Source organism: Letharia columbiana (genome assembly GCF_014066305.1).
Source record: "Letharia columbiana isolate WasteWater2 chromosome Unknown Sc0000024_s0, whole genome shotgun sequence".
NCBI classification, from domain to species: Eukaryota; Fungi; Ascomycota; class Lecanoromycetes; order Lecanorales; family Parmeliaceae; genus Letharia; species Letharia columbiana.
The window spans coordinates 598,753-608,394 of record NW_023501065.1 but is presented as its reverse complement, the minus strand read 5'-3'; the positions used below and the strand labels follow the sequence as shown (position 1 = coordinate 608,394).

The 9,642-nt window shown below is 51.6% G+C and overlaps 5 protein-coding genes across 5 annotated transcripts; 2 read left to right on the top strand and 3 right to left on the bottom strand.

The window, feature by feature from the left end:
- Nucleotides 1–225: 225 nt before the first annotated feature.
- HO173_007487 (uncharacterized protein) lies at nucleotides 226–904 on the bottom strand (the record flags this gene model as incomplete). The annotated part of the gene is made up of 2 exons (XM_037309391.1): nucleotides 226–373; nucleotides 447–904. 2 exons carry the CDS (start codon nucleotides 902–904, stop codon nucleotides 226–228), a joined length of 606 nt encoding a protein of 201 aa, XP_037163851.1.
- Nucleotides 905–1,211: 307 nt separating this feature from the next.
- Nucleotides 1,212–3,513, top strand: HO173_007486 (uncharacterized protein; the record flags this gene model as incomplete). Its single annotated transcript, XM_037309390.1, has 2 exons — nucleotides 1,212–1,598; nucleotides 1,648–3,513. 2 exons carry the CDS (start codon nucleotides 1,212–1,214, stop codon nucleotides 3,511–3,513), a joined length of 2,253 nt encoding a protein of 750 aa, XP_037163850.1.
- A 142-nt stretch (nucleotides 3,514–3,655) lies between these two features.
- On the bottom strand, nucleotides 3,656–5,086 carry HO173_007485 (uncharacterized protein; the record flags this gene model as incomplete). The annotated part of the gene is made up of 1 exon (XM_037309389.1): nucleotides 3,656–5,086. One exon carries the CDS (start codon nucleotides 5,084–5,086, stop codon nucleotides 3,656–3,658), a length of 1,431 nt encoding a protein of 476 aa, XP_037163849.1.
- Nucleotides 5,087–5,334: 248 nt separating this feature from the next.
- Nucleotides 5,335–6,486, top strand: HO173_007484 (uncharacterized protein; the record flags this gene model as incomplete). Its single annotated transcript, XM_037309388.1, has 8 exons — nucleotides 5,335–5,392; nucleotides 5,445–5,470; nucleotides 5,518–5,646; nucleotides 5,705–5,807; nucleotides 5,900–5,913; nucleotides 5,981–6,194; nucleotides 6,257–6,369; nucleotides 6,424–6,486. The coding sequence occupies 8 exons, from the start codon at nucleotides 5,335–5,337 to the stop codon at nucleotides 6,484–6,486; spliced, it is 720 nt and encodes a 239-aa protein (XP_037163848.1).
- A 97-nt stretch (nucleotides 6,487–6,583) lies between these two features.
- Nucleotides 6,584–9,324, bottom strand: HO173_007483 (uncharacterized protein; the record flags this gene model as incomplete). Its single annotated transcript, XM_037309387.1, has 2 exons — nucleotides 6,584–7,555; nucleotides 7,609–9,324. 2 exons carry the CDS (start codon nucleotides 9,322–9,324, stop codon nucleotides 6,584–6,586), a joined length of 2,688 nt encoding a protein of 895 aa, XP_037163847.1.
- Nucleotides 9,325–9,642: the final 318 nt, after the last annotated feature.

The following is a 9,642-nucleotide window of genomic DNA, read 5'->3' as shown; positions in this document are numbered from 1 at the left end:
AAGCTGCCATGTATATATCGCATAAAAGTGTGTCGTGATTACCGAGCGGGGACCTCACAGCAGCAGAACATTGCAGCAGGTTCGATGAGTAGATGAACTCCGGTTGCAACTACCCAGCTACACGGCAATCCCGGAGAACAAACCTCCTAAGGACTTGTACAATTTGCGAAAGGGCAGACATCTTTTTATCGCCATGTGATGCTATCCAAGCTACCATCAGCATTGCTACTTCTTTTTCCTCCTTGTGAATATTCTCCTAATCAAATTGGTGGACGGCACAATGGCAGCCCTGGCAAACCAGGGTGTTGCCCAGACACTAAGGATCAATCTGAGTGGCAACAACGCCTTTGTAATTGCATATGCTGTGGCGAACCTTTAATTTGGTCAGCTATAGAAACCCCAGACCGGTTCGTACAATGTAATTTGCAATGGTAAGGCCGACATACTCAACAACAATCCTGGTCCCTCCTTCGCCCCGTCCCCACCACCTATACCTCCTAGCCTTGCCCTCTTCACCCAGCCACCCCTTCTTCCTGAAATAGTTCCCAAATTTCTCGACCCCATCACTGACCCACTTCCCTTCGCCGACGAATGGAGGCATCCATCTTGTGTAGTGAAACGTTGCGGCCAGTCCAAAGAGCGGGATGACGGCAGTCAATTCATGGAGGAGCAGAAATGCAGATATGTGAGTCAGGGGTGCATTGATCAATGGCGTAGTGTAGCCCTGCAAAAACTTAGGCAAGCGGGAAGTGATGCGGACGATGCGAGAGCGGGTCTTTTGGGAGGCTTCGGGCTTGATATCATCCGGCTTGGTGGCAAAAGCTGAACGCCCTTTGGCTCTCAAGGCAAGTGCAGGACGGGACCGTGCAGCCCATACGGCTAATAGCCATTGTCCCCTAGTCATAGCATTGTAGAGATTCTTTTTTCCCTCCTATAGACTCTCGTGCCGTTGCGCTGGCCGGGCAAGCTGTCAAAAAAGTGAAGATTTGAGGAGTTGAAAGGTTCTCGACTCCACGTTGAATATGGTTCTCCGCCCGGAACAGTGTGTGGTCTCGGGTCTTGGCAGAATCACGAAAATGAAAAGTGCTTGCATTAGCGTGCCGCGTCGGCGCGTTACCCCAAGCCCTTAGTGGTCGAACACATGTATCGCTTCGCTGCAATACTGGAATAGAGACTCTTGATCTTCTGAGAAGACGTACGGATACGCAAACATGCCTCACAGAACGTCCTCTCCCACCAGCACCACCAAGTCAAAAGCCGAGCGCGCAAGACAATACCTTTCCGTTGGCGGCGTCGCGCGAGAAGACTCGGACGATGAGTTGGGACTCGAGGACCTTCCATGGGAATGGATCTACTCGAAGGAGCCAGCAAAGAGAGCCGGCGATAAGCGAGACGTTGTGGGAGCCCGCATGGGAGACTTCCAGTGCATGGTCGGCGACTGCGTCTTGCTAAAGGCAGAGGGCACGAACGAAGCATGGATTGGCATGATCTGCACGTTTGAGGAGGACGATGATGGCGAGAAGGCGGCGGATTTCATGTGGTTTTCTACCGAGAGGGAGATTAGGAACAAGGAAAAGAAGAGGACAGATGCGCTGCCAGTACGTTCGGAATTTCTTCAAGCTGTATTCGAGGCTAAGTGTGTGGCAGTACGAAGTCTACATTACTCCTTCGTGGGACATAAACCCTTTGACCTCAATCAACGGTAGAGCTTCCATCGTCTCAGCCGAGAAGTTCAAATCCAAGTATCCGTCTGGGAGGGTTCCACGATCGTCAAAAGATTATGGCAAGATCTTCATCTGCCGGAGAGGCTGCAATACTCGGACAGCTACCTACACCGATGAATTCGATTGGGAACATATATACAGTTCTGCCGACGATATACTGCCATTGATCGAGCGGGTTCAAAACCAGACCAAGGCAACAAGGAAGAGGAAAAGGGGCGATGTTGCTAACGAAGACCCTGCGGATGATTGGGATCCCAGCAACGAGCCAGACGAGCCCAAAACTCCGAGTAAGAAGCGCAAGTTCAGTCAAGCCTCAACTCCAACCTCGAAAGCAAAGCGTACTCCTCAAAAGTTCATCACCCCAACGCACAAGCGCATAGTGATCAAGAAAGCCTTGACATTTACACCTTTGTCCACCCGCATCCTGTCCCCGCACCACACATCTTCTCCCTTTCAGCTCGCCCGCACAAATCTCCATGTCTCATCCGTCCCTCTTACGCTCCCCTGCCGGACCGCTGAGTTCGACACCGTTTACACCCACCTCGAAGCAGCCATCTCCGCGGGCTCTGGCGCTTGTATATACATTTCTGGCACGCCTGGCACAGGCAAGACGGCTACAGTACGCGAAGTCGTCAGTCAGTTGAATGCCAGTGTGCAGGCGGAGGAGCTGGATGATTTCATCTTTGTCGAGATTAATGGTATGAAAGTCACGGATCCACATCAGAGCTACTCGCTATTATGGGAGGCCTTGAAGGGGGAACGGGTGAGCGCATCGCATGCTCTGGGATTGCTGGAACGAGAGTTTGACCATCCGAGTCCGAGGAGAGTGCCGTGTGTGGTACTGATGGATGAGCTGGACCAGCTTGTAACGAAGAATCAGAGCGTCATGTACAACTTCTTCAATTGGCCTGGCCTGCGTCACAGTCGACTGATCGTGCTGGCCGTGGCCAATACCATGGACTTGCCAGAGCGGACACTGAGCAACAAGATCAGCAGTCGGCTTGGCTTGACTCGAATACTCTTCCCAGGGTATACACATGAACAATTGCAAGAGATCATCCGCTCCCGCCTCTCCCACGTCCCAGACAATATCGTCGACCCAGACGCCATCCAATTCGCCAGTCGAAAAGTTGCAGCGGTGAGCGGCGACGCAAGGCGTGCTCTAGATATCTGTCGGCGAGCTGTTGAAATCGCTGAAGCTGAGAACATTGCTGCTGAGGACCCCCTGCTGGCTACACCCAGCAAGTTGGCAAGGAGAAAGGAGAAGAATAATACTACTTTTGCACATGAGAAGTCTAAGGGGGGCAAAGTCACCATTGCAACAGTCAAGCAAGCGATCAATGAGGCGACATCCAGTCCTCTACAACAGTATCTGAAAGCCTTACCACTAGCCGCGAAATTGTTTCTTGCAGCCCTTTCAGCACGCACAAGAAGAAGCGGAGTCAGTGAATGTATACTAGGCGATGTTGTAGAGGAGGCGAAAAGGCTAGGAGTGATGGCAGCGGACTTCCCGAATGTTCATGAATTTCTGTTGACGGATAGTGCTGCGAGCGCAAGCCAAGAGGATGGCTTGAGTCTAGGGCTCAAGAAAGGGGCAAAAGCAGGCGCCGTGCCCAGAGTGTTAGGCATGGGTTTCGCCGCAGCGGAGTTGGCAGATGCGGGCGTGATTGGGATGGAGGGTGGAAGAAGCGGTGACAGGGTTGGGAAGGTCAGGCTGGGAGTAGGCGATGAGGAGGTCAAGCTTGCGTTGAAAGACGATGTGGAGGTGAGAGGATTGGGGTTTGGATAGAACTGGGTTTGGTATAATGCTTTTGACGCCCTGAAGCGTTTTTTCGATGATACCCCCTGAATCCTGAACACCTGCGCTATGATATGATGATATCTAGAAGCAGTTGTTTAATCAAATGCTTCAAGCCAATTGGATCACAGTTCTAGAACTTTTGACGGCCAAGGGTCGGCTTCCACTCAAGCGGGTGCGTCTCAGGTGTCGCATCAGCATTCTGCCTCCAGACCTTGATCGTCTTATCTGCCTCTCCGCATATCAGCCGCAAACCCGTCTTGTCAAACGTCGAAGCGAAGATGCCAGACTCCGCATCCAAGGATCCCGGCTGCGCGGTAGTATCCAACGACTGATAGCGATGGCCCGTCTTCCAGTCCCAGAACGAGATTGATCCATTGTCACCGCCAGAGAAGAGCACATTGTCTTCGTTCACGCTCAAAGTGTTGATGATAGCGTTCTGTCCGTCGAAATTCTGCATGAACGCGCCTTCGGGGCATTTCCACTGCTTGATGCTGCCCGCGCTGCCACTAGCGAAGGTCCATTCTGTGGGGTGGAGAGCAAGAGCTCGGACGCCTTTTTTGTGGTGGGTCAAAACGCCCATAGTCTTTCCAGCTGTCAAGTCCCAGAGTCGAACAGTCGTGTCGAGCGATGAAGTGATGACTTGAGGCTCAGCTGCTTCGCATTTGAGATCCGAGACTGTCTGCCTATGGCCGCTGAGTACGTGGACGTTGCTTCTTGTCCTCATATCCCAGACTCTTGCAACACCATCTCGACCTCCTGTGACTAGCACGTCCAGGGTAGGATGTAGTGCTAAGGTGTAGACGCCGCTCAGGTGCCCGTGGTAATGCCGTATGACCTTATTCGTCTCTAGATCCCAGCATTTGACCATCTTGTCCTCCCCACATGAAAACAGGTACGGATGTCTAGGTGAAACTGCCAGTCCTCGTACAGTCGATATATGCCCCGTGAGTGTCAACCTCAGCGACCCAGACGCCAGGTCCCAGATCTTGATCGTTCGATCCCCAGCTCCACTCGCGAACCACTGATTGTTCGGCTCGACAGCCAGAGCCCGTACCCAGCCCAGATGACCTGATATGACGCGCATAAGTTCCCATGGCGCATGCCAGTCGGGCTTCGGTTGCTGTATGTTCTCCCTCCGTATCAAGCTCGATGAAGAGCGCCCCGTGGTAGTTCCATTGATATTCGGAGTAGCCCCAGACCCAGGAGCACGCAATGTCAAAGCTGTAGATGACCCTCCGTTCGCTTCGGATTTGAGAGGCATTCCCTCAATCATCTTGGCCGTTTGGGAATCAGATCCTTCTTGCTTGACTTTTTTGCGCCGTGCTCCCGCAGCAGCAGTCTTCTGTTTCGTCGCAAGAGCTGGAGGAAGCTCTCGAACATCTTCATATTCGCTTCGTATCCGTGAAGCTAGGCCAGCTCGTTCTGCGAGTTGGAAAGGATTCTCCTGGGGCCGTTCGGCAAAATATGGCGCTGGTGTGGTGTAATCAGATCCAAAGAGCTCTCTTGTTCTCTTAGCGGAACTCTTTGCAAGTGAGTCTACGGGCGCGGAGACGGCAGTCATTTTGTAGATTGCAATGGGATGGCGTCTTGTGCGGATGTTGTTGAACTGTGGAGAGAAGAATAACCCTAGTCAAAATACAAACCGTTATTGAGATTATACAGCGCTAAGCTTCTTTGGTCAATGTATCACCAAGCAGCAAGCTAAGCGAGCTAGGGTTGATCCTTTCAACATGCAACCACAAAGAACCCCCTTCAATCTGGACTCTTAATCTGTATTTTCGCTAGGATTTACCACACTCACTTCTTACTATGGATCCGGAACAACACTCGAAATTTGCGATTCATGAGGCCGCTCGCGAGGGTAGAAGTATGCCATAGTTTTCTGCTCTGACATCGGACCCCGGCTTACAAGACCATAGCTGCAGCTGTAGAGTCTCTCATCAACGTAAAATATCACTCTCCAATACTAATCCTCGAAGCTAACCGCTCCAGGCCAATCCTCGGCTTGCAACAAGGCGAGATGATGACGAACGGCTCCCTATACATTGGGCCGTTTCCTACAATCACATGCCTGTAGTTGAGCTGCTAGTGTCGAGACAAGACTTTGATCCCGATGTTCAAGTACTCTCTTACTCGTGAGAGAGTGGTCTGCCATTTTTACTGCTGACATGCGTGGCAGGATGCTTCAGGCTGGACGCCGTTGATGATCGCTGCGAGTTTGCGAGAAGGGGAATCCTTGGTCGATATGCTGCTGAGCAAGGAAGCTGACGTGAACGCGAAGAGTAGGCTTTCAATATGTCTCTAATTAAGCAAAAGGTTCAGAGAATGATGGTTGCAGTATTCCCATGCTGACTCTATGTTTCTACATATTCAGACTACAGCGGACAGGTCAATTTCTTCCCTAGACCTATCTCATTGCATCACCTAGACCGAAAGCTGATCCAGCCTTTTTCAGACAGCATTACATTTTACAGCCTCAAAAAACAACCTCGAAATAGCGCGGAGACTCATATCCCACGGAGCCACAGCTCGCGTGAAAGACAAGAGAGGGCAATTGCCTCTTCACCGAGCTGCTGCTATTGGTTCGGTGCCTATGGTGAACCTGATGCTCGAAAATAAGAGTCCCTTGAACGCTACTGATATCTCGGGCCTTACTGCTTTGCATCATGGTAAGTTCGCTGCACTCTTTTTGGGTCAGCGGATGATGAATTGGAGGCTGATGACTCAAAAGCGATCTCGGAAGGGCATGGAGACACTGCGCTGGTATTGCTAAAATCCGGCGCTGAGACGGACAAGAGAGATGTAGACGGGAATCTGGCGATCGATTTGGCACCAGACAAGAAGGTGAAACATAAGATCCGACACTTGCATCTCAACATGACTAAGTACTTATACTAGATACGGCAGTTCGTATTGCAAAGTGCGGAGAGAGAAGGCGTGGACATTGAAGAACCGCAGTAGTTATCCGTACCCTGAATGGGGTATCCGCTAGAACAACCCACCCGAACGCCTCAGGATATTGTACTCCTGAGTACAGCGACCCGCTTCCCAGAGCATATCACTGCATAGTGTTTTCAATCAATTCCCGATACATGCCTTTCAAATCCTGCACATCAGCCTTCAGCTCCTCCACCCGCTCGCTCTTCTCCCCAAGCATCTCAAGCGTGGTAAGATACCTCTCCTCCACCCCCTTCATCTCATTCTCTAATTCTTTGACTCTGCTCTCCCACCCTCTCTTCTCGTCCACCTCCTTCATGAGCCCAACAATCTGATCCCTTGCTTCATCTCTTTGACCAGACAAGCGACTGAGCTCATCTTTGTGACTAGCTTTCTCGCTTTCAAGACGCCGAACCGCAGCGGACATGCGCTCGACTAATTGGACAGAGGGGCCGGCACCGGCGGTGGATGCAGAGATTGCGTCATTGATGGTTCGTTCAGGGGTGGCGGGGGTTTGAACATCGAAGAAGTCATCGTTGTCATATCCAGAGGGCGTTCCAGGCACACCGTTATTGACAGATAGCTGGGGCACAGTGCTCAAAGAGTCATGACGAGATACAGGCCGGTGGTGCTCGAGATTTGAAGTTTGCAGATTGTGCAGAGGCTGCGAGGATGAGCGTCTGCTGAGCGGCCGTTCACTGGATGGGTGGCTGGTAGCCCCAGTGATTGCGAGACCTTGGATACGGCGGGCGTGTGGGCTGCGGTCCGCGTTGGACGATTTGCGTGTGCGATTGTGGATAGTTGGGGACTCGGTTCGGAACTGCTGGTAAAGTGTGTCTGGAGTGTTGGACCGCACATTTTCTTCTTTCATTCGAGCCTTTTCTTCTTCGATTCGTTGCGCTTGGCGTGCTTCCCATGCTTCACGTTCGGCTTTGAGGTCCTCTCTTGTTGCTGTGACTTCAGCCTCAGATTTGGCCAATCGCTCGTTGAGAGTAGCGAGTTGGATGCTGCGGGAAGAAAGCTCGTGGTCCATATCCTCTGTTTTAGCATTGACCCTTTCGAGCTCCTCTTCGATTCGTCTAGACTTCATGCTCTGCTGTACGTTAGCGATCGGTCCATAGAATGGGTCACAAAAGAAGACCATACTGTTTCCCGAGCCTTTCGTCGTATATCGGCTTCCCGTTTGGCAATGTCGTCCCTCTCCTTCTCCAAGATAGTAGCCCGAGACAACAGCGATCCCTCGATACCCTGCCAATTTTCACTAGCAATGGCATACTGGTTTTGCAAGGTCTCAAACTGGCGAAGAAGCTTGGCCTGCACATCCCCTGTTTGGCCGGCTGAAGCCTCTTCAGCTCGGGCGCGGTAGGCTTCTAGTCTGCTCTCTAAAATATTCTGCTCGCCTTGTCGTTCTATCTCGGCGACCCCGGCCCGCTCCTTTTCTCGTTCGGCTTTCTCCTTGAGCTCCCGCAGCTTATGTTGGTGTTGTTTCTCAGCTAGCTCTTTTTCGGCTTTGATGCTTGAAAGCTCATCTGTCAGGTCTGCCGCATGTCTCTTTTCTGCCGCTAGCGCTTCAGCGTTGGCTTTGACTTCCGCTTCTTTGGCGGCGGAGGTTGCCTGCGAGAGCTCGATCTGAAGATCCTGCATGAGCGAGTCTTTGGCATCTCGGTCTGCCCTGACATTTTCCAGATCTTTCTCAATTCGTCCGAGGGACTTAAGCCTTTCCAGTGCCCGCTTTTCGGAGCTCTCAGCCCGCTTCGCTCTCTCCTGAGCCTCCCGAGCCGACTTCTCATATTTTTCGTTCGTCCGCTTGAAGTCAGCTACGACCTTGTCGTCTTCGGTCGACTTCACTCGCAGCTTTTTGATGATACTTATATGTTTTAGCTCGGTCTGAGAGAGCTTTTGACCCTCTTCAATTAACAATGCGATTTTCTCGTCCTTTGCAGCCATCTTGTGCTCAATGCTACCCGATTGAGCCTCCGCTGAAGCATTCTTGGCGACTTCGGCAGCCTCTTTAGTTAAATACTGTAGCTTAGATTGTAGAGCATCTATCCGCTCTAGGTATATATGCGTCTCCTCTTGGCGCCGTAGCTCCGCTGCTTCATAATCCGATCGCATCTGCTCAATTATTTTTTCGTATTCTGCTGGCATTTTCAGGCTTGAGTCGATAAGGATGCCATTCAACTTAGGAGAGTCATTTGCATTGGGTGTCGTAGCCCTTGTCAACTCCAGAGACTGCCGCGCTGAAATGGAGCCACGCGAGTCGGTTGAAGGGCGTGGGATATCGGACTCGTCTTTGGTGTCCTCTACCGTAGCCACGGGCGACTGAGCTGTAGGCGGGGTCCCTGTAGAAGTTGCTTCAGAGCGCTGATCTTCAAGCTCCTGATCTTCGCTCGTCCTATTGACCGTTACTGTATCACCTGATGCCATCTCTTGCTCGCTTTGCCCTTGCTCATTTTTGCCATCTTGCTCGCGCTTAGACTCCCTCTGATGATCGGAACTTGTCCTTGGACTGGCCGCAACGTTTGCTGGACTGGCTGTCCGTGAAGGTACACCCGAGGGTGTCACTGAAGTATCACCCTTTTTGGCAAGATTGCGGTTGGCCATTGCCTTTGCCAATTTCTCATTGAGACGCTCTTGAGCTCGATTGGCTGACGCTGTCCTTGAAGGTGTCGGCATTGCGGCCAGGGGAACTGCCATGCCATCCTTCTTCCCTGGTTGCTCTTGTGTACCTCCATCAGTTTTTGCCAGTGGGGCTTTTGTCTCTTCGTCTGCCAAAATGGTGTCCAGCCTCGACTCGACTCCAGCTAGGAAGGAGCCCCATCTTGAAGTCGATTTTTGCGCTGTAGGAGGCTGTGATGCCATCTCAAGCGCGAATTCTCGATTGCTCCAAAGCCTGGCAGTTCAAGAACATACTGTATCAGTATCAGAGGTCTGCGGGTGCACTGATGGACTTCGGAGACCCTCGCATGCACCTAAACTATGACATGCTTTGCCGAGTACGAAGAGTGCATTTTTCTGGAGTGTAAGCGCATCAGATAAAAATGTTCCTCGCAACTTTCGGACGTTGCTGATCAAGAATAATTGATTCTTGCTGTTAGATAAGATTACCGTCAGCAGATAATACTGTAGGTGCCAGAGTGTCTGGATCAAAGGTTATTCCTCACTCGTTTCAGAAGTGTA